The sequence below is a fragment of the Heptranchias perlo genome, chromosome 5, assembly GCF_035084215.1.
Source record: "Heptranchias perlo isolate sHepPer1 chromosome 5, sHepPer1.hap1, whole genome shotgun sequence".
Taxonomy (NCBI): Eukaryota; Metazoa; Chordata; class Chondrichthyes; order Hexanchiformes; family Hexanchidae; genus Heptranchias; species Heptranchias perlo.
This window is the reverse complement of record NC_090329.1, coordinates 107,561,160-107,585,662: the sequence shown is the minus strand read 5'-3', so window position 1 is coordinate 107,585,662 and position 24,503 is coordinate 107,561,160. Positions and strand designations below refer to the sequence as shown.

The following is a 24,503-nucleotide window of genomic DNA, read 5'->3' as shown; positions in this document are numbered from 1 at the left end:
TACCTGAGGAAGGAGAGAATCTCCGAAAGCTTGTGAATTTAAAATAAAATTGCTGGACTATAACTTGGTGTTGTAAAATTGTTTACAATTGTCAACCCCAGTCCATCACTGGCATCTCCACATCTTTTTTTTTTGGTGGTGGAAAGCTTCCAGGACTACAACTCCCGGAATGCAGTGCGACGCGCTTCCGGGTTCTCCCTCCAATCCGGTGCGCGGCGTAGCCGGAAGTGGAGTGGAACACGGAAGTCTGGGTAACGGTTGACCCCCCCTCCCCCGGTGGGGGTTGTAACGGCGAGGGGTTCGGAGGGTGTTTTGAATGGTGGCCGTGAGAGGAGCCCCGCCATGAGCGGGAGCGGGCGGCAGCGGCGGCCGCACGGGTCGGGACGGTGGTGGAGGCGACGACGACGACAACGAGGAGGAGGAGGAGGACAGCACCAACACCGCCTTTTGCCGTGAGAGAGGCGAGCGCCGCGGACCGGGAGGCGAGGCGAGGGCCCCGGGCATTTTATTTTGAGTCGGAGCGGCGGTAGATGATGGAACGGGCGATGGAGCAGCTAAACCGACTGACCCGCTCCCTGAGACGGGCTCGAACCGTGGAGCTACCTGAAGGTTAGCAGGGAAGGGCTGGAAGGGCAGGGCAGGCCCCGCGGAGCGGGCTGCGGGCTGTTGACATCCGGCCCGACCTGTGCTCAACACTCTGCTCACCCCCATTTCACCCCCCTCTCACCCCCCCCCCCTCCTTCACCCCCCTCTCACCCCCCCCTCTCACCCCCCCCTCCTTCACCCCTTTGATCCCCCCCCTCCTCCTCCTTCACCCCTTTGATCCCCCCCTCCTCCTCCTTCACCCCTTTGATCCCCCCCTCCTTCACCCCTTTGATCCCCCCTCCTTCTCCACCACCCCTTTGATCCCCCCTCCTTCTCCACCACCCCTTTGATCCCCCCTCCTTCTCCACCACCCCTTTGGTCCCCCCTCCTTCTCCACCACCCCTTTGATCCCCCCCCTCCTTCTCCTTCACCCCTTTGATCCCCCCTCCTTCTCCACCACCCCTTTGGTCCCCCCTCCTTCTCATTCACCCCTTTGATCCCCCCCCTCCTTCTCCTTCACCCCTTTGATCCCCCCTCCTTCTCCACCACCCCTTTGGTCCCCCCTCCTTCTCATTCACCCCTTTGATCCCCCCTCCTTCTCCTTCACCCCTTTGATCCCCCCTCCTTCTCCTTCACCCCTTTGATCCCCCCTCCTTCTCCTTCACCCCTTTGATCCCCCCTCCTTCTCCACCACCCCTTTGATCCCCCCTCCTTCTCCTTCACCCCTTTGATCCCCCCCTCCTTCTCCTTCACCCCTTTGATCCCCCCCTCCTTCTCCTTCACCCCTTTGATCCCCCCCTCCTTCTCCTTCACCCCTTTGATCCCCCCCTCCTTCTCCACCACCCCTTTGATCCCCCCCTCCTTCTCCACCACCCCTTTGATACCCCCCCTCCTTCTCCACCACCCCTTTGATCCCCCCTCCTTCTCCACCACCCCTTTGATCCCCCCTCCTTCTCCACCACCCCTTTGATCCCCCCTCCTTCTCCTTCACCCCTTTGATCCCCCCTCCTTCTCCTTCACCCCTTTGATCCCCCCTCCTTCTCCACCACCCCTTTGATCCCCCCCTCCTTCTCCTTCACCCCTTTGATCCCCCCCTCCTTCTCCTTCACCCCTTTGATCCCCCCCTCCTTCTCCTTCACCCCTTTGATCCCCCCCTCCTTCTCCTTCACCCCTTTGATCCCCCCCTCCTTCTCCACCACCCCTTTGATCCCCCCCCTCCTTCTCCACCACCCCTTTGATCCCCCCCTCCTTCTCCACCACCCCTTTGATCCCCCCCTCCTTCTCCACCACCCCTTTGATCCCCCCTCCTTCTCCACCACCCCTTTGATCCCCCCCCTCCTTCTCCACCACCCCTTTGATCCCCCCCCTCCTTCTCCACCACCCCTTTGATCCCCCCCTCCTTCTCCACCACCCCTTTGATCCCCCCCCTCCTTCTCCACCACCCCTTTGATCCCCCCCCTCCTTCTCCACCACCCCTTTGATCCCCCCTCCTTCTCCACCACCCCCCCCGCTTCCTCTTTCTCCTAGTTAAAGCCGATCTGTCCACTCACCATTCCTCTTCTGAACTTTATCCCATACCCCCTTGGTATCGTTTGCATGGCCATGGTAAGCAGTTTCTCAGGGTCAAACTTGTTGATACCTTTAAAGATCTTGACTCCATTCTCTAGTGTAAACAAACTCCCGCTCCTGCAATCTCTCATAGCTCTGCTGTTTGATGCCAGGTATCAGATGGGTAGCCCTCTGCATCGTGTCCAGTGCCATGACATTCTTCCTGTAATAGGATCAGAACGGCGCACAGTACTCCAGAGAGGAATGAATCAATTGCTCTGTGTTGGCTCAGTAACACATCCTGCGATTTGAGTTGCATGTGTTAAACAAGCCAAGGTCATATTTGCCTTGTTTACCACTGCTGTACACTATACAGTCAGTTTCAACGTTTTGGCCACCAATACCCCCAAATCTATTGACCTGTGCTGTATCCTGTAGATTAGTCCTGTTTAGTTTATAGCTCCAATGTTTATTCTGCTTCCCTTTGTACGTACTACTTGACATTGGATTTCTATTGCTATTTCTCAGCTTAACTTCCCCTTTGTGCTTATAAGCCTGCTGTTACTTGTTTGCAAATCCCATCCCACCTTAGTGTCAGTGGCAAGTTTTGATCGCTTTTGCCTCTACCGCCACTTCCAAATCATTAATGTACACCATGAATAGTGAAGATACTATTTCTGATTCTCGGGGCACCCCATTAGTCACTTCCTGCCATTCTGATGCAGCTTAATGTATGACCATTGTCTGTCTCCTTTGATGCAGCTCATTGCCAATTCTCTTCAATAACTGTCCTTCTATTTTATGCTGTACTACATTTTGGATCAATCTCCTATGTGGCATTGTATCAAAAGCCTTGAAGCCCTGATAAACAATGTCCATAGAGTTCCTTTTATCCACAAACTCTGACATCCTCAAAAATTGAACATGTTAAGCATGGTCTTATGACCTCATACTCCTCGTGGTTTCATCATGCCCTTTTTCAGGGTAACTGGTAACATTTTATCCGTGCCAGATGTCGGGATCATTAGCCTGTAATTTCTAGAACAATCTTATTGCCTTTTTAATGGTAGGTGTTATGTTCCTTTCCCTCCAATCCTTTGGTGCCATTCCCAATTCTAATGTTGCCCTTAAGATCCCTACTGAAACTGGACCAATTTCATCAACCATTTCCTTAAGTGCCCATGTGTGCAGGCTGTCTTATCCTCATTCAGTGACTTAATTGTTTCTCTCGCTTCCTTATTTTAATTTTTTTTTTTGCTCGTGATCATAATTTCACTCCAGTTGATGATCACATTAATGATTGTTTATGGTCATTGCATCATAGTCTCTGGAGGAGTCATGTATGTGCTATACAGAGGCTACCTATGTCTGCCATGGGATACATTCTTGTGGGCAAAAGGGCAGGGACTTGTGGCTTCCACAGTTTATTTACCTGTCAGTCTTGTGTATAGTATGCACTTCTTATAAATATTACACTTACTGAAACATATTCCAAATCACTCTGTTGACAACCTATTGTTCTTCACCATGAACAATGCTATGGGAAGTCTGTTAGTATTATATCAAAAAAAGTGATATCAATGTACCAATTTGATTTTGGGGTTTAGATAAGTTTGTTTAAAAAACAGACTTGCATTTATTTAGTGCCTTTCACATCCTCAGCACATCACAAAGTGCTTCACAGCCAATTAATTACTTTTGAAGTGTGGGTAAACACAGCAGGATTTTGGACCAGTTGTTCTGTTTTTGGAGATGGTCGTCAGGGGAAGAATGTTGGTTAGAATACTTGAGAATTCCTTGATCTTTCAGTAGTGTTGTGGCTCCACCTGAACCAGCATACGTGCCTCAGTTTAAATCTCATCTCTGACAGTGCAGCATTATATTGAATTGTCAGCCTAAATTCTGTAATCAAGTCTAGGAGTGGAGTATAAACCCACAATCTTCTTACTCACAGGTGAGAGTGCAACCAACTGAGCCAAGCTGACATTGTGAGGATACCTGGACTCTTTATTGCCTTGTAATTCCCCCCAAGCATTTGTTTAATTTATAAGAACGACAACTTGCATTTGTACAGTGCTTTGAGAGGTAAATATCCCATATGCTTCACAGAGGAGAAATGGATACTAAACAGTAATAGAACAGTTGGGAGAGGTGACTGAAAGCATGGATTGAAGAGAGATTTTGAAGAAGCTTAAAGGAGGAGAGAAAAATAGCATGGTAGAGGAGTTTAGGAAGAGGGTTTGAGGGTAGGACTGAGACAGCTGAAATGTATTTTTGAGGCATGTATGAGATAGTAATCATTTTTACATTTGTACCTGGAGTGATTTTGTGGTGTATTTGTTTCTCTGGGGTCTCTACAGTTAGGTCTAATGAACTGTCCAATTTATTCTGTACCTTATTTGGAAATTCAACACTTGTTTGAATAACACAAGTGAAAACCAGGCTGAATATAGAAAGCTCAGAGCGGAAGTGAAAAAGCATTTGGCACCCCATCCACCACCCTAAACATTCACTTCCTTCACCACCGGCGCACTGTAGCCTGCAATGTGTACCATCCACAGGATGCACTGCAGCAACTCGCCAAGGCTTCTTCGACAGCACCTTCCAAACCCGCGACCTGTACCACCGAGAAGGACAGGGGAACCGGCACATGGGAACAACTGGGGGGGAGGAGCTAAATACGATTAAAATCACTAAGGAATTGGTACTCAGTAAATTAATGGGACTCGAGGCGGATAAATCCCCTGGACCTGATGGCTTACATCCTAGGGTCTTGAGGGAAGTGGCAGTAGGGATTGTGGATGCTTTGGTAATAATTTTCCAAAATTCTCTGGACTCGACAAAGGTCCCGGCAGATTGGAAAACTGCTAATGTAACACCCTTATTTAAAAAGGGTAGTAGGCAGAAGGCTGGAAATTATAGACCAGTTAGCCTAATATCTGTGGTGGGTAAAATTTTGGAGTCGATTATTAAGGAGACAGTAGCGGAACATTTGGATAAACATAATTTAATAGGACAAAGTCAGCATGGCTTTACGAAGGGGAAGTCATGTCTGACAAATTTGCTTGAGTTCTTTGAGGATATAACGTACAGGGTGGATAAAGGGGAACCAGTGGACGTAGTGTATTTAGACTTCCAGAAGGCATTCGACAAGGTGCCACATAAAAGATTATTGCACAAGATAAAGAATCACTGGATTGGGGGTAATATTCTGGCATGGGTGGAGGATTGGTTATCTAACAGGAAGCAGAAAGTTGAGATAAATGGTTCATTCTCGGACTGGCAACCAGTAGCCAGTGGTGTTCTGCAGGGGTCGGTGCTGGATCCCCAACTCTTTACAATCTATATTAACGATTTGGAGGAGGGGACCGAGTGTAATATATCAAAGTTTGCAGATGATACAAAGCTGGGAGGGAAAGTAGAGAGTGAGGAGGACATAAAAAATCTACAAGGGGATATAGACAGGCTGGGTGAGTGGGCGGAGATTTGGCAGATGCAATACAATATTGGAAAATGTGAGGTTATGCACTTTGGCAGGAAAAATCAGAGAGCAAGTTATTATCTTAATTGCGAGAAACTGGAAAGTACTGCAGTACAAAGGGATCTGGGGGTCCTAGTGCAAGAAAATCAAAAAGTTAGTATGCAGGTGCAGCAGGTGATCAAGAAGGCCAACGGATTGTTGGCTTTTATTGATAGGGGGATAGAATATAAAAACAGGGAGGTATTGCTGCAGTTATATAAGGTATTGGTGAGACCGCACCTGGAATACTGCATACAGTTTTCGTCTCCATACTTAAGAAAAGACATACTTGCTCTCGAGGCAATACAAAGAAGGTTCACTCGGTTAATCCTGGGGATGAGGGGGTGGACATATGAGGAGAGGTTGAGTAGATTGGGACTCTACTCATTGGAGTTCAGAAGAATGAGAGGCGATCTTATTGAAACATATAAGATTGTGAAGGGGCTTGATCGGGTGGATGCGGTAAGGATGTTCCCAAGGATGGGTGAAACTAGAACTAGGGGGCATAATCTTAGAATAAGGGGCTGCTCTTTCAAAACTGAGATGAGGAGAAACTTCTTCACTCAGAGGGTAGTAGGTCTGTGGAATTTGCTGCCCCAGGAAGCTGTGGAAGCTAAATCATTAAATAAATTTAAAACAGAAATAGACAGTTTCCTAGAAGTAAAGGGAATTAGGGGTTACGGGGAGCAGGCAGGAAATTGGACATGAATTTAGATTTGAGGTTAGGATCAGATCAGCCATGATCTTATTGAATGGCGGAGCAGGCTCGAGGGGCCGATTGGCCTACTCCTGCTCCTATTTCTTATGTTCTTATGTAACGACACCTGCACGTTCCCCTCCAAGACACTCACCATCCCAACTTGGAAATACATCGCCGTTCCTTCGTTGTCTCTGGGTCAAAATTTTATAACTTCCTACCTAACAACGCTGTGGGAGAACCTTCACCACACGGACTGCAACGGTTCAAGAAGGTGCCTCACCACCACCTTCTCGAGGACAATTAGGGATGGGCAATAAATGCTGGCCTTGCTAGCGACACCCAAATCCCATGAACGAATAATAATAAAAAAAATAAGAGGGGCAAAGAGAGAGTATGAGAATAGACTGGCGGTAAACATAAAAGGGAATCTAAAAGTCTTCTGTTGGCATGTAAACGGGTAGTAAGAGGAGGGGTGGGGCCAATCTGACCAAAAAGGAGATCTACTCATGGAGGAAGATGGCATGGCCCAGGTACTAAATGAGTACTTTGCATCTTTTTACCAAGGAAGAATTGCTGCCAGAATCTCATTAAAGGAAGATGTAATTGAGATACTGGATGGGCTAAAAATTGATGAAGAAGAGGTACTAGAAAGGCTAGCTGTACTTAAAGTGGATAAGTCATCCGGTCTGGATGGGATGCATCCTATGTTGCTGAGGGAAGTAAGGGTGGAAAGCGTGGAGGTAATGGCCATAATCGTCCAAACATCCTTCGATATGGTGGTGGTACCAGAAGACTGGGGAATTGCAAATGTTACATCCTTGTTCAAAAAAGGGTGCAACTACAGGCCAGTCAGTTTAACCTCAGTGGTGAGGAAACTTTTAGAAACGATAATCCGGGACAAGTGTGGATTGATTAGGGAAAGCCAGCACGGATTTGCTAAAGGCAAATCGTGTTTAGCTAACTTGATAGAGTTTTTAGATGAGGTAACAGAGAGGGTAGATGAGGGCAATGCGGTTGATGTGTATATGGACTTCCAAAAGGCGTTTGATAAAGTGCCGCATAATAGTCTTGTCTTCAAGATTGAAGCCCATGGAATAAAGGGGGCAGTAGCAGCTTGGATACAAAATTGGTTAAGTAACAGGAAGCAGAAGGTAGTGGTGAACGGCTGTTTTTTGGACTTGGGTAGATGTACAGTGGTGTTCCCCGGGGTTCGGTACTAGGACCACTGCTTTTCTTGATATATATTAATGACTTGGACACGGGTGTACAGGGCACAATTTCCAAATTTGCAGAAGACACAAAACTTGGAAGTGTAGTGAACAGTGAGGAGGATAGTAATAGACTTCAAGAGGATATAGACAGGCTGGTGAAATGGCTGGACACGTGGCGGATGAAATTTAACGCAGAAAAATGCGAAGTGATACATTTTGGTAGGAAGAACGAGGAGAGGCAATATAAACTAGAGGGCACAATTCTAAAGGGGGTACAAGAGCAGAAAAATCTGGGGGTATATGTACACAGATTATTGAAGGTGGCAGGGCAGGTTGAGAAAGCGGTTAAAAAAGCATACGGGATCCTGGGCTTTATAAATAGAGGCATAGAGTACAAAAACAAGAAGGTTATGATGAACCTTAGTAAGACACTGATTCGACCACAACTGGAGTATTGTGTCCAGTTCTGGGCACTGCACTTTAGGAAAGATGTGATGGCCTTAGAGAGGGTGCAGAAGAGATTTACTAGAGTGACTCCAGGAATGAAGGACTTTAGTTACGTGGATAGACTAGAGAAGCTGGGGTGGTTCTTCTTGGAACAGAGAAGATTGAAAGAAGATTTGATAGAGATATTTAAAATCATGAAGGGTCTGGACAGAATAGATAGAGAGAAACTGTTCCCATTGGCGGAAGAGTTAAGAACGAGAGAACATAGATTTAAGGTGATTGGCAAAAGAATCAAAGGTGACATGAGGAAAAACTTTTTTTTACACAGTGAGTGGTTAGGATCTGGAATGCACTGTCTCGGGGTGTTGAAGGCAGATTCAATCATTGCCTTCAAAGGGGAACTGGATAAGTACTTGAAAGGAAAAAACTTGCAGGGCTACGGGGATAGGGCGGGGGAGTGGGACTAGCTGGATTGCTCTAGCATAGAGCCAGCACTTGATGGGCTGAATGGCCTCCTTCCGTGCTCTAACCTTTCTATGATTCTATGAATAACACTGGTCAGTGCTGTTTATTGGTCAGACTGCATTTTGTTTTAGAACAGTCTTGAGTGTCGGAAGCAGAACACTGCCCCAGCTCGCCTTCCAATGTTAACACTCTGGAAATGTCTATAAGTATCACAACAGCTTGCATTTTTGCTGTGACCTCATCAGTGATGCAACTTTACTTGAGATCAGAGGTTTTTGAATAAAATGCAAACCTATTGGAAGGAATGCAGCTTTATATAAGGACTAAGGTATAGTAAAAGGTTACATTTTTTTTACAAAATGATGACGGGAAATAAAGGAGATTTGGCAGGTCTAACCGTCCCTAGAGGCTGCGAAAGAAATTTGAATTTGGCTGAAGCATTCAGATCTTATATGGCAAACCTTGGGTCCATCACTAATGAGGGGTAAGGACAGTAGCCTTGCACACTGTCTGTCTTCAGAAATGAGTCACATGGTACTGACCATATTGTGCAGCTACCCCCTTGCCTTCTTACCCTCCCCCTATTTTAAAGCAGTACTTCCATTAGCTCAGGCTGCACTATTTTAAATATAAATGATAAACCTGTAATACTGTGACTGCTGATTGAGCTATAAGCAATGTATGTTCTTTCATTGAATGAACCCATGGGCAATACTCTTCTCTGTACCATTATATATATGTGCCTCCTAAAAACTTCGTTTGAGCAGATTTGAGATATTTCCCGAATCAGCATTTTCCCCAGTTATTTTTGAGATACTACATTGGAAAGCTTTTGGTGGATTTTGTGTTGATTGGTTTGAAGTTAGTTAATAGCACACCGTGACAATTTTTTGCATTGAGTTACGAGTCACTACAGTACAGGTTACTTGCTGGCCTTACCTCATAGTCATAGAAATTCCAGCATAGAAAGAAGCCATTTGGCCCATCATGCCTGAACTGTTGCAAGCTCCACATTGAAGCTGTTTATGCTCATCCATTTCATTGCATTTTCCCTGTACCCTTTAATCTTTTTTTTCTTTGAGTGTTTATTTAATACCCTCTTGGCTGTTGTGATTAATTCAGCTTCATACTTAGCGCAGCAATCGTTTTGCGTCTTTGGTGATTAAGTTAAGTCAGATCCTTTGGACAGCAAGACCAAAGTTGCCAAAAGTCACTGGTGTGTTTTCAAAACCGTAGAGATATCTCAACAACAAACATTTGTATCGTGCCATTCAATTAACAAAACATTCCAAGATATTTTCAGAACTTAATGCACCATGTATACAGCAGTGTGCATTGGGAGTGGTTTGTAAAAATTCTTACACCATAAGCTTCCTATTTGTGGGCTATAACGCAATGAGTGAAGCTTAGTGCTTGAATGTATTCACTGAACTGTCAGACTAGCTGCATTTGGATAGTCACTGAACTGTCAGACTAGCTGCATTTGGATGGTCACTGGTCTGTTCTTACATGTCTCTACTGAGTGGAATAGTCTGTAACAATGGCTTTCTTACAGTAAACTGTGAGATCAGCCTTGTTTCATTAGCAGAAACAAACTATTGCATCTCTTTTTTAAAAAAAACAATCTCTGATACAACATGTTCTACAATGGCTGATTGTTGAGATAATTGCAGATATATGGGTTTGTTCGTGTTATGCCAATTAATGAATCAAAATTCAGCTTGTCAGATTGGTCTTGATGCAGTGTCTGTCTTCTGTGTCAACTGTTTTAAAATATATCATTCCGTTTTAGGCAATTTTACATTTCGAATCCAGCCTTTTTTGTAAATTGAAATATTTAGCATTATTTATCTGCATTTTCTTTCCATGGACAACACTATGGGATGATGAAGTTGTGTTAGAAAAACAAAGACTGCAGTGTACTTTTGTTCTTTAGCAGGATGTAATTTGCATAATCGTGTTGACTTAGAATCGCTGTTCAGATGATCCAGGTTTTGATCTGTGTGATGTTACCACTTGATCATGCAACATTCTGAATCCACATTACTCCAGGAAAATGTACCATTTTTATGGTAACTGCATTCATAAATCCAAATACTCTCAACAAACGTTTGATTTTTTTTTCTCTCTTGGCCGTGGGGTACAATTCTGTGAGCAGCAATGCCCCTCTGGTACTTTGCCCAAGTGACTGTTCTTGTAGGAGCTGAATCAGTGAGTGTCAGGAGGGCATTTGACCTTTGAAAACATCATTGCAAAGCCTGATCCTGTCTACATTTGATGCTCACATAAGTGTACTTTGAAGCAAGAGTCTGAAGAGATAGGGGCCTCAATGCAGGAATGCTAATGTTAATTGTGGAGATGCCGGTGATGGACTGGGGTTGACAATTGTAAACAATTTTACAACACCAAGTTATAGTCCAGCAATAAAATTTAAAATAAAATTGCTGGACTATAACTTGGTGTTGTAAAATTGTTTACAAATGTTAATTGTGGTGCTCCCATTGACTGACTGAGATCGCTAACTCAGCACAGACTAGGGATCAAATGTTGGCCTTAATGGTTAAGTATTGCACCATGTAGTGCATCTATTTGCTAGGGCATAGTTTGAATACTTTATGGTTTGTGTGTTGTAGCAGATCTTAGCGTGATTTTGGCCAGTAAATAGAGCTAGGATATCATTGGGGGGAGAAGAGGGAAATTATATCACCACTGGTTTTGTACACCCCATGTTTGACACATGTACTTAATGAAGCCCTGTAAACATGCATTTCATGCAGCAGTTTGTAGAACTGATATGTTGAAGTGTTGTCAGAAAGAGATACTCCTTCAGCAGGCTCAACATGGAGATTGGTGGTCGACATTTTGAAGGATTTTAAAAAAAATTCTGAGTGTTATCTAATTTCAGTGGAAAATTAACTCCTTTTCATCCTTCACCCCGCAATGAAACTTGGTCCAGTTTATCTCCACAATTTAGCAACAAGAGATCCTGATTTCATGGCGTGGACAAAATAAAAGGAATCCTGCTGCTTAACTTCAATACACTGACCCGACAAGTTGCTTCATAAAATGATTATTCTAACAATGTATAGAGAAGTTCCATAAAAGAAAACTATAAAAGAAAAATTGCAAATGGTGGAAATCTGAAATAATGTTGTAATTACACAGCAGGTAAGTTCACATCTGTAAAGAGAAAAGACTGGTTAGGATGTTTTGGGTGTGAATCTGATGAAGGGTACACACCCGAAACACCATAACTTGCTGTTTCTCTTTAAGAATGCTGACTAACCTATTGTGCATTTCCAGCATTTTCAGATTTTTATTTCTAATAAAATAAAGTTTTGAGGAGGGGCAGGGGAAGGAGGAAAGATATTGGAGGGGCAGGGAATATTCTTGTGTGGCCAAGTACATTTGGTTTAGTTTTCCAGATAATTGGAACTTTCCAAATGTTTCTAATCAATTATTTCCTCCTCTTTCTATCTTTCTATTTAACTCTATAATAATTTTGAGAAAATGAAAATGAGCATTTGGCATTCTATTGCTTCAAGCTGCTCAATGCATCATTTTAGCCAGGCAAGCAAACCATGTTTTTTTTTCTCCCTCTTACAGATAATGAAACCGCAGTTTACACATTGATGCCTATGGTAATGGCTGATCAGCACAGGTGAGCTCTGTTCATAGGCTCATTTTCCATAAATAACTTGACACTGCATTGAAAGGAAAGATGTGAGAATGATAACCATACAATAATCTAATTGAAGGAAGAGACGCCATCAAGGGCAAGACAAAGATTAGAAAGTTTATAGGTTTCCTCTAGACACAGTAATTATACTGTTCAGTTTTCATTTTACTTGGGATGTTCCATTCTGTTTTAGATTTGGTTTTGTAGTGACTGCAACTGTTATTGCTGTGTAATGACATTGACATTGGAAGATTAGATATTTGTATGTCACTACCCTTTTTAAAGCGGATACAGTGTAAATGTTCCTCTGCTGTGTCCCAGCAAAGTGCATCAGGTCCCATACTCAGCAGAGAATCCTATACTGCATCAATGTATAGTTTTTTTTTTCCATTTCCAACACCTGCCATCCTGTGGCCACCAAGTAAGATTGCCCAATTTGGGGTAATTTTCCTTTCAATTTATTGAGACAGTACAGAAGGCTGTAGTTCAGTCTTGGGGTTCAAAGGATGTGGATCGTGTTGTGCTAGTTCCAAATGTGTGTTGTGGTAATATATACAAACCAGTTAAATTTGTTTCTTTTAAGACCCTCTGTTGTCTTCCTCCTGATTTTAAATTACAGCCCTCTTCAGATACTCATTCCCAAAGCATCTACAACTCCACTTGCATTCGTATGCAGTTTGTCATTTCGCTGAACTAAGAAAACAGACTGTTGTCACTAATTTAAGCTGCTTTTAGTTTTATTCATTGTAAAGGTGAAGCGAATAGGGCTAATTTATTTTATTTTAATTGACTAATAATTTGGCAATTTTGTATTGGAATTTAACCTGATAAGTGATTCAATGAAATAGATAATGTGTAATGTATTGTTCCTTTCTAAGGTCTGTTTCAGAGTTGCTGACAAATTCCAAGTTTGATGTCAATTATGCTTTTGGTCGTGTCAAGAGAAGCTTACTGCATATTGCAGCAAAGTAAGATCCCAGGCAGTTCACTGTTTTGTTGTATGATTTATGTGATAGAATTCTAAATATGCTTCATGGTGATGTAACTATTACTGTAAGTCCCATCTTGCATTGTATTAGATGTGTTTCTTAGATGGAAATAGAAATAGAGCTCACCTCAAAGAAGACTTGTTCTACTGCATTAATACTGGACCCTCAGCATGTTAAAATCATTCATTCGCACTTGGGTTTCTTGAGAAGATGTTTGCCATTCTCAGTTGGGTTGTATGGACAAAGGAAAAATATCCAAGATTGGACTCATCACACGGCTAAAACACGTTTCCTGGCTGGTTGCCTGGTTATTTCTGTGGGCTTGGATTATCATATATTTCATAAATGAGGATAGCGAGAATATAAATGCAAAGTGTACCATGAACAACTTCTCTTTTATTTTTTAGGATCCTGAAATTAAAAAAATCTTGGTAACTTTTCTTCCAGTTTTTTTCTCCTCTTCTCCTGAGGGCACTGACCTATGGTGTGCAATCCTAGCAGCCTGTGGTATCTTGCTAAAGTGGTAATTTTTTGTGTGAGAGGGTGTGTTTCAACAGGCTGTTCCACTGGAAGGCAACATTGTCCAGTTCAATCCTGTTCTCACCTGATGTCCACATACGTGATGGACAGCAGGAATGGGAACAGTGGGTGACTTTGTTTTTCTCTTTCCGCAACCCCCCCGCACTCCTCAAGGATGCTAAAGCACATTGTAGCACCCCAGCTGCTGCCTTGGTTGAGATCGACTAACAGTAATTACATTTAGGAGTTTCTGGTTTGTATGGCTTAATACTATACCAAGATGTGCCAGGCCATCAAAGGTTCAGCATTATAACTTCTAATGTCTTGGGAGGCAGCATAGTAGCACAGTGTGCCTCAAGTATCAATGTGCTAATAATGCTGCACTGGAAAGTTGTAAGACATGAGTTCTTGCCTGCAGTTTCCACTTAGTGAGCCCTGACTAGCAGTTTCCCACTTGAGTTCCTGATCTTATCTGACACATCGGAGGTAGAGGCACTTCCCCACGGGACGAGGAAGAAACATTTATGGATGACAAGAAAAAGAACTTACATTTATATAGCACCTTTCAACAACAATTTGCATTTATATAGCGCCTTTAACATAGTAAAACATCCTAACGCTCCTGGTGAAGCGCCTTATCAGCAAAAATTTGACACAGCCATATAAGGAGATATCAGGGCAGATATGGGCACAGGTAGGTTTTAAGGAGCGTCTTAAAGGAGGCGAGAGAGGCAGAGAGTTTTAGAGAGGTAATTGCAGAGCTTGGGTCTGAGACACACCAGGCATGGCTGCCATTGGTGGGGTGACGGAAATCAGGGATGCACAAGAGGCCAGAATTGGAGCAATGCAGAGTTCTCTGAGGGTTGTAGAGCTGGAGGAAGTTAGAGATAGGGAGGAGCAAGACCACTGAGGGATTTGAACGCAAGGATGAGCATTTTAAACTTGAGGCTTTGCTGGACCAGAAGCCGATGTAGGCCAGGTGTTAGGTGAACGAGACTTGGTACAAGTTAGGATACGGGCAGCAGAATTTTGGATGAGCTCAAGTTCATGGAGGGTGGAAGATGGGAGGCCGGCCAGGAGAGCATTGGTGGTTGTTGTGTTGGTTGAGGGATAAATGCTGGCCAGGCTCTTCGAACTCCCCTGCTCTTCGAATAGTGCCATGGGATCTTTTGTATCCATCTGAGGGGCTGGCTGGGTCTCAGTTTACGATTTTATCTGAACTATGGTACCTTTGCAGCATTCCCTCAGTACTGCCGAGATTATATGTTCGAGTCTCTGTAAGGCTTGAACCCACAACTTTTTGACAAGGAGGTAAGTGTGCTAATACTGAGCCAAAACTGTCAGTTACAGGATAGATCAGTAGAGCAGCTTGAAGAAAGTTTTATACTGTTAATTTTTTTTGCTCCTTTTTACTGCTAATTTTGATGTTCTTGCACCTGTTCACCATTTATTTTGTGCCCTTTCCTCTATATAGTTTATTGCAAATATCTGCTCTTAATGAGATTGAACAAATCAAACCTTTTTTTAATAGTAAACTTGAGCAGGCTTGGATGATGACCTGAGCCTATGGTATTCTCTAGTAAAGTTTCATTAATGCCAAGCTTTAGTTGCTGGCTGGTTAAATGCAGAAGCTCTTTGACATTCTATGCTCTCCAGATTTAGTTGAAATTTAACTTAAGGGGATTTGAATATTGGCTGTAAAAACTATTTAAATAAAAATCCCCAAATTATAAAATTCAAAATAAAGGCAAAATTTTGCCTATTGATATGTGTTTTCTTTGTCTGTTACAGTTGTGGTTCTGTTGAATGCCTTATTCTGCTTCTGAAGAAAGGAGCAAATCCAAACTACCAAGACATTTCTGGGTGTACACCCCTTCACTTAGCAGCTAGGAATGGGTGAGTTTGCTGAGCCATCTCAATCCTTTTGAGTTCTTCAAGAAATGAGTTTTTTTTTCGCATGGTAATCTTTCTTAGAACATTACTTAGAAAAAAAATCAATGCAACTTTCAGATAGTTCTTGTAAGGCTGAAGCATGTGGTCGTCATATTTAGTTACAACAGATCAAAATATAATTGTGATGCAGCATATTTAGCTATGAATTTTGGAAATCAAAAGAATAATTCTTAATCATTGAAGCGGCCACAAATAGAGAATATTTCAAATGCTATGGTGCCATTACTTGATAACCAAAAATACTTTTAGACAACAAGCTTAATCTCCTAAGTTTTTATTGCAGTACTACACAAGGACTTTGTGAAGCAGATGACTGGACTTGGTGACGGTGACTTTGCACTGTTTTCAGAAACTAGGATCTGGATTCCAATATAGTCCTATAGGTTGGGAAAGGATACTCCTATTCTGGCTGTTCAGGCAGTTTTTTTTCACATTGAGTGGGTGTGGTCCTGCAGCATTAAACGTTCCCTTGTGGCATAATTGATACTGACGCAGCACAGAGGTCATGCGATTAGATATGGAATAGTCCATTTGGTGAAGCAGCTAATTGTTTAATGACATAAATTTCTGTTGAAAGACACTACTGATAAGGTGGGGGAAAAAATGTGGATATTGAGCAGGAGGGAAAACGGCAAAGTTACAGGGTAGGGCTAAAAGCATGGTCAAACAGAAGGATGTTTAGGGTGCTTTTGAAAGCACGAAGTTACATATTAGGACAAAGAGTTAAATGGAGAGGTCCAGAGGACAAAAGCAAAGCCATCAATGGAGCAGAGGGAATAGGGGATGAGGAGTAACCCAGTGTGAGAGAAATGGAGATCGCACATAGCTGGAGGAGATTATTGATTAGGGTGTGGCAAGGCCACATACGGTTTGAAAGCATGGTCGCATATTTTAAAATTAATTCAATGGAGCCAGTGGGACTTGGTAAGGACATGGATGACTGGAGTATGGACAAGTAAGGAGATGGGGCACAGCATTCTGAACAAGTTGTAATTTGTAAAGGATGGAAGCTAACTTGGAGAGCATTTGTGAAAGTGAGCCTTAAGATGATAGGTGTGGATTAGAATTTCTGCAGCCTGAGGGATATGTAGAGGCAGATAATTTTGTAATGGGGAAAGAAAGCAGTCTTGGTAGGAATATATGTGGAGAAGGAAGCTGAGCGCAAGGCAGAATGCACAGGACCTGCACGTCCAGACTGCCTGAGGTAGCAGTCAGGCAGGTTGATGGAGTTGCGGTTAGTCGCGTGTAGGTGCTAACAGAAGCTCAAGACATTGGCATTGGATTTGCTGACATTAAGATAGAGGATCTTTTGGTCCATTCAGGTCAGACAGACAGGTAGAGACTATAACAACGGTCTTAGGATTGATGGATGAGGTGGAGGTGTAAAGCTGGGTGTCATTGATGTATGTGTGAAAGCCGACCCCATGTGTCAAGCTATAGTGTACTTTTTCTGTCAGTAGCTATGTGTGACAAACGAGTTAAGAGATGTGTTCTGTTTGTAGGCAGAAGAAGTGCATGGGGAAACTGTTGGAGTATACTGCTGATGTGAACATCTGCAATAATGAAGGGCTGACTGCGGTAAGATTGGAATCTTTAAGGTTGATATTTTTGCTTTGAATATTGCCCAAAAAAGAGGCAATCCAGAACAATTAAAGTTTGTTCGCCATTGTTTTTCATGAATATATGGATTAATACCAGTCAAAAATAAAAAGAAAGATAGAAAGACATGCATTTATATAGTGCATTTCATGACCTCAGGATATTCCAAAGTGCTTTACAGCCGATTAGGTACTTTTGAAGTGTAGTCACTGTTGTAAAATCTTATTTCAGTATAAGACAGATTCTAGTTAGCTTCTTGTTTCATTTCAACTTACTTGTGGCAACCTAAAATAAGGTTGACCTTTTTAGAAGTATCTACAGTTTTTCTTGCCTCTTCTCTCTTGTGATGTACATTATTTTCCAGTTGAACAAATATGTTTTGAACTTGAAGTGAGATTTCTTCAATAATAACTTTTGTAAGTAAAAAAATAATTAAAAATTGGGAATATAGTCTACCATATATTTTAAAAATGAGACAGGTTAGTCTTTCAACATCTTCATTATGAATGAAATAAAGGACACGGTACATTCTACAAATAGAAGCCATTTCAGATCAGTGTTGAGATCGGCCTCTCCCAATGGCTCAGCAGATTTGACACCCCACAGGAAATCCAAGGTTCCAACCTAGCCCAATGAGGTAGCTAATCTCAGCTACAGTGGTGATAGGGGTGCTCCCTCCAGAACTCTAGTGAATTACTGAAAGTAGCCATTCATTTTAACAGGATGCCCAGGAGTCAATCTGGAGTTGCCTGATTGCAGAAAATGCACTACCATTGTGTTAAAGTTACCATTTCTGACGCATAGCAAAATATTGCAGATGCTGGAAATCTGAAAACAAAAACCAACAAAGCTGGAAATACTTTGGGTCAGGCAGTATCTGCAGAGAAACAGAAGGCAATCCTGAGGAAGGGACTTAGACCTGAAATATCTACTGACTGACTTCTGTTTCTACACAAATGCTTCCTTAACTCCTTTTTCTATTTTTGTTTACCATTTCAGACTGTTACTGAGGATTGGCACTGAGATTTGATGAATCTATGCTCATCGACCTCCATGCACCCTCAGTACTTGAATGGACTTAATAGAAGAGTGTCTCAGCTATTTAGAGACATTTACTGAAGTTACTCTAGTTTTACCCACTGATTTCAAAACTGCCAGAACTATCTTCCCATCTTGAGTATTATCTGTAACTCGGTGATACTTTGTTAACCACAAAGTTTGCATTCTAGCAGTATAAAAATGAAGTTGTCATTAATTCCAAATGCAGATTGCTTGATTAAATACACGGGGATTGCCTCTCAAGCTTACTGCTAGGACTCGTTAAAGTAACTAGGCACTTGAGTATCTTGTGTGTTTACTTCAGTGAGGCAGAGGGAGGCTGAGGATGAGTACAGGAGTGTTCTATGTTGCTGCCCAACCATACCAATTGTATAGAAATGATAGCTTCAATCGGGGCTTCATACATGATGGGCTTGTTTAATTATCAATGAAAATAATGGTGATTTAAATAAACATATTACTTCAAAGGAAGAATTTACTTTAAAGCCAATGATCACAGCTTGCTAACAGTATGGATCGTATCTTTTCTGCAGATTCACTGGCTGGCTGTTAATGGGCGCACTGAGCTTCTTCATGACCTCGTGCAGCATGTTACTAATGTGGATGTAGAAGATGCAATGGGACAGACTGCTTTACATGTGGCCTGTCAGAATGGGCATAAGACGGTGAGTGTACATGGCTTGAAGAAAATGGCTATCAAGCATACATAATTGTCTTCTTTTCTGACTATCTTTTTTGTTTATTTGTTCATGGGATGTGGGCGTCACTGGCGAGGCCGGCATTTATTGCCCTTGAGAAGGTGGTGGTGAGCCGCCTTCTTGAACCGCTGCAGTCCGTGTGGTGACGGTTCTCCCACAGTGAAGTTAGGAAGGGAGTTCCAGGATTTTGACCCAGCGACGATGAAGGAACGGCGATATATTTCCAAGTCGGGATGGTGTGTGACTTGGAGGGGAACGTGCAGGTGGTGTTTTTCCCATGTGCCTGCTGCTCTTGTCCTTCTAGGTGGTAGAGGTCGCGGGTTTGGCAGGAGCTGTCGAAGAAGTCTTGGCGAGTTGCTGCAGTGCATCCTGTGGATGGGACACACTGCAGCCACTGTGTGCCGGTGGTGAAGGGAGTGAATGTTTAGGGTGGTGGATGGGGTGCCAATCAAGCGGGTTGCTTTGTCCTGGATGGTGTCGAGCTTCGAGTGTTGTTGGAGCTGCACTCATCCAAGAAAGTGGAGAGTATTCCATCACACTCCTGACTTGTGCCTTGTAGATGGTGGAAAGGCTTTGGGGAGTCGGGAGGTGAGTCACTCGCCGCAGAATACCCAGCCTCTGAACTGCTCCCGTAGCCACAGTATTTATGTGGCTGGTCCAGTTAAGTTTCTGGTCAATGGTGACCCCCAGGATGTTGATAGTGGGGGATTCGGCGACGGTAATGCCGTTGAATGTCAAGGGGAGGTGGTTAGACTCTCTCTTGTCGGAGATGGTCATTGCCTGGCACTTACTTGGCGCGAATGTTACTTGCCACTTATCAGCTCAAGTCTGGATGTTGTCCAGGTCTTGCTGCATGTGGGCTCGGACTGCTTCATTATTTGAGGGGTTGCGAATGGAACTGAACACTGTCATCAGCGAACATCCCCATTTCTGACCTTATGATGGAGGGAAGGTCATTGATGAAGCAGCTGAAGATGGTTGGGCCTAGGACACTGCCCTGAGGAACTCCTGCAGCAATGCCCTGGGGCTGAGATGATTGGCCTCCAACAACCACTACCATCTTCCTTTGTGCTAGGTATGACTCCAGCCATTGGAGAGTTTTCTACCTGATTCCCATTGACTTCAATTTTACTCGGGCTCCTTGGTGCCACACTCGGTCAAATGCTGCTTTAATGTCAAGGGCAGTCACTCTCACCTCACCTCTGGAATTCAGCTCTTTTATTCATGTTTGGACCAAAGCTGTAATGAGGTCTGGAGCCGAGTGATCCTGGTGGAACCCAAACTGAGCATCGGTGAGCAGGTTATTGGTGAGTAAGTGCTGCTTGATTGCACTGTCGACGACACCTTCCATCACTTTGCTGATGATTGAGAGTAGACTGATGGGGTGGTAATTGGCCAGATTGGATTTGTCCTGCTTTTTGTGGACAGGACATACCTGGACAATTTTCCACATTGTCGAGTAGATGCCAGTGTTGTAGCTGTACTGGAACAGCTTGGCTAGAGGCGCAGCTAGTTCTGGAGCACAAGTCTTCAGCATTACAGCTGGGATGTTGTCAGGGCCCATAGCCTTTGCTGTATCCAGTGCACTCAGCCGTTTCTTGATATCACGTGGAGTGAATCAAATTGGCTGAAGACTGGTTTCTGTGATGGTGGCGATATCAGGCCGCGATGGATCATCCACCCTGCGCTTCTGGCTGAAGATGGTTGCAGACGCTTCAGCCTTGTCTTTTGCACACACGTGCTGGACTCCGCCATTATTGAGGATGGGGATGTTTACAGAGCCTCCTCCTCCCGTTAGTTGTTTAATTGTCCACCGCCGTTCATGACTGGATGTGGCAGGACTGCAGAGCTTTGATCTGATCCGCTGGTTGTGGAATCGCTTCGCTCTGTCTACAGCATGTTGCTTCCGCTGTTTAGCATGCATGTAGTCCTGAGTTGTAGCTTCACCAGGTTGGCACCTCATTTTTAGGTATGCCTGGAGCTGCTCCTGGCATGCTCTTCTACACTCCTCATTGAACCAGGGTTGATCCCCTGGTTTGTTGGTAATGGTAGAGTGAGGAATATGCCGGGCCATGAGGTTACAGATTGTGCTGGAATACAGTTCTGCTGCTGCTGATGGCCCACGGTGCCTCATGGATGCCCAGTTTTGTGCTGCTAGATCTGTTCTGAATCTATCCCATTTAGCACGGTGGTAGTGCCACACAACACGTTGGATGGTGTCCTCAGTGCGAAGACGGGACTTCATCTCTATGAGGACTGTGCGGTGGTCACTCCTACCAATACTGTCATGGACAGATGCATTTGCGACAGGTAGATTGGTGAGGACGAGGTCAAGTAAGTTTTTCCCTCGTGTTGGTTCGCTCACCACCTAGGCTGCAGGCCCAGTCTGGAAGCTATGTCCTTCAGGACTCTGCCAGCTCAGTCAGTAGTGGTGCTACCGAGCCACTCTTGGTGATGGACATTGAAGTCCCCCACCCAGAGTCAATTCTGTGCCCTTGTTTCCCTCAGTGCTTCCTCCAAGTGGTGCTCAACATGGAGGAGGACTGATTCATCAGCTGAGGGAGGGCGGTAGGTGGTAATCAGCAGGAGGTTTCATTGCCCATGTTTGACCTGATGCCATGAGATTTCATGGGATCCAGAGTCAATGTTGAGGACTCCCAGGGCCAATCCCTCCTGACTGTATATCACTGTACCGCCACCTCTGGTGGGTCTGTCCTGCCGGTGGGACAAAGTCTTAACGTGCAATTTAACTTCACAGACTAAATTAGGATTTGGAATCTTTCTGAATTGCTCTTGCAACAATACAGAGCATGAAAGTATTGTTCTTAAATATCTGGGCGGAGAGCACATGTTCTAAAATTAAACTGAAATTCTTGCATTTTTTTCTCGGTACATTTAAAAGATGGCAGACGTATACCCCTGTAAGTTGAAGAGTCTTTTTTAAATGAAATATGTGGCCTGAGAAATTGTTTGTACTTTCCACACAGATATTACTGGCCTGAATCTGTTCTAACAGATGAATTTCCATTACCCTGTCGAAACCTTTCTCCCTGATACTTTCTGTTGTGCTCTCATTCACTCTTACTGTATTTTCTGCTCCTTCTGTTACTCTCTTAAGTGTTCGTGGGAATGTTACATTTGCCATGGTCAGTCCATTGCATGCATTCTGTTTCTTTGTCTTTGTTCGCACGCCCTCTGTAATGTGTGCTGTGACCATAGGTCTTTTTCCTATTGCAAGCACTGGTGCTCAGGATAGAATGTCAGCAGGGTAATGTGCACATGCTGGAGAGAATGACTTGATAGATCAGTTTTAGTTTTTGTGTGTCAATATCTGTAGGTGGTCTTCCTCCGGGAAATGTTTGGAAAAATACAGGTTGTATCAACTCCATATACATAGGTCCCACTTTTCCTGCCCATAACTCTATTTTGATCCTGGTGCTTTTATGGTTTTTACTCTAGTTAGTTTTCTCAGGTTCAGTATCTCAAACTATGCTTGCAGGGGTGCCTTTATGTGTCCAGTATCTAGATAATTTGGAGAGAGCCAAGGATCAAATACAAAACCCTATTACTGTACTATGACAGAATGAAAGAAGCCAATGCCATATAGACAAAAATAAGTTTTTTCCCACCAGATGACTTCAGTTTCTCATTTGTATATTGAATTGAATTGTGTTCATAGAATAAAAACGACCATAATTGTGATAGTTAACCTATCTTGTCATATGCTTTGTGTCTTTCCTACTGACGCAGACCCATAGGCACTATCCTGAGATCAAACACAATTATTTACTAAAGCTTTATTTTGGCAAAAGTGATGCTGTGTTTTGAATAAAGTGCTCTTGTCAACCTTGGCTCAGCAGTAATACAGTCACCTCTGAGGCAGAAGGTTGTGAGTTCAAACCCCACTTTAAGACTTGAGCACACAATTTGGACTGACACTTCAGTGCAGCACTCAGAATGCCGAACTGTGGGGGATGTTGCCTTTTAAATGAGATGTTAAGCCAAGTACATGTCTGACCTCTCTGGTGGAGATAAAATATTGCCAGGTACTATTTGACGAAGAACAGGGGAGTTCTTCCGGAGTCCTGGCTAACATTTATCCCTCAACCAACATCACTAAAACAGATTATCTATCATCTATCCCATTGCTGTTTGTGGAACTTGCTGCATGCGATTTGGCTGCCACATTTGCTGTGTAGCATTTTTAGGGTGTCTTTTGAGTTTAGTTTACACTGGTAGTTGACTGTTGTCCTTTTTTCTCTTCACAGACAGTACTTTGTCTTCTGGACAGTGGTGCAGATATTAACAGGCCTAATGTTTCTGGAGCTACCCCTTTGTACTTCGCTTGCAGGTATTGTGGATTTTTTTTTTAGAATTAAGCTGTTCACAGAATTTATTTAAACCTGAGGATATATTTCACACTAACTATTTGTAATTGTATTGAAAAGCTTATAGAACAAGTTCAACTTTGGATTCAAAAGTTGTTGAATCCATTTTAGATCACTTGAGTTAGTTTTCACCCCAGGGTATTAAAAGAAGTAGGTGAGGAAATTGTTAAAGCATTAGTCATGATCTTCTAAAACTCTCCCAATTCAGGATTTGTCCCCTTGGATTGGAAAATTGCCAATGTCACTCCACTATTTCAGAAGGATAAGAGAGGTAAACTAGGAAATTATAAGCCTATTAACTTAACATCATTTACGGGGAAGTTATGAGAATTTGTTATTCGGGACAAAGTGACTGAGCTTTTGGACAAATAGGAGCTGATCAGAGAGAGCCAGCATGGATTTGTAAAGGGCAAAACATGCCTAATGGACCTAATTGAATTTTTTGAGGAGGTAACTAACGTGGTAGACAAGGGAGTGTCTATGGATGTTATTTATATGGACTTCCAGAAGGCATTCAATAAGGTTCCACAAAAGAGACTGTTAACAAAAATGAGAGTGCTTGGAATTGGAGGCAACCTATTGGCTTGGATAGGAAGTAGGAGACAGAGAGTAGGGATAATGGATATGTACTCAAATTGGCAGGATGTGACTAGTGGTGTCCCCCAGGGATCTGTACTGAGGCCACAGTTTTTTACTATATTTATAAATGACTTGGATGAAGGATTAGAGAGCCGTATATCTAAGTTTGCTAACGACACTAAGTTAGGTGGCACAGTAAGTAGTGTAGATTGGAGCAGAAAGCTGCAAAGGGACATTGATCGATTAAGTGAGTGGGTAAAACTGTGGCAGATGGAGTTCAATGTGGGAAAGCGTGAGGTCATCCACTTTGGACCTAAGGAAGATAGATCAGAGTATTTTCTAAATGGTGAGAAGCTAGGAACTGTGGATGAGCAGGGTGATTTAGGGGTCCAAGTACAGAAGTCACTAAAAGCTAGTGGACAGGTACAAAAAATAATTAAAGGCTAATGGAATGTTGGCCTTTATCTCAAGAGGGCTGGAATACAAAGGGTTGGAAGTTATGTTACAGCTGTACAGAGCTCTGGTTAGATCCCATCTGGAATACGGAATTCAGTTCTGGACACC

The 24,503-nt window shown here is 43.3% G+C and overlaps 1 protein-coding gene across 2 annotated transcripts in view; it reads left to right on the top strand.

Moving 5' to 3' along the window:
* The first annotated feature begins 244 nt into the window (after positions 1-244).
* Positions 245-24,503, top strand: part of hace1 (HECT domain and ankyrin repeat containing E3 ubiquitin protein ligase 1) — a 93,134-nt gene continuing 68,875 nt past the window's right edge. Inside the window, exons 1-7 of one of the 2 annotated variants that reach the window (XM_067984952.1) lie at positions 245-609; positions 12,083-12,137; positions 13,034-13,123; positions 15,455-15,559; positions 17,119-17,194; positions 18,808-18,939; positions 23,241-23,323. In XM_067984952.1, coding sequence (XP_067841053.1) covers positions 531-609; positions 12,083-12,137; positions 13,034-13,123; positions 15,455-15,559; positions 17,119-17,194; positions 18,808-18,939; positions 23,241-23,323 — 620 coding nt within the window. In that variant the 5' untranslated portion in view covers positions 245-530. The remainder of the gene's footprint in view (positions 610-12,082; positions 12,138-13,033; positions 13,124-15,454; positions 15,560-17,118; positions 17,195-18,807; positions 18,940-23,240; positions 23,324-24,503) is intronic. The other variant, XM_067984953.1, reaches the window with a different exon arrangement.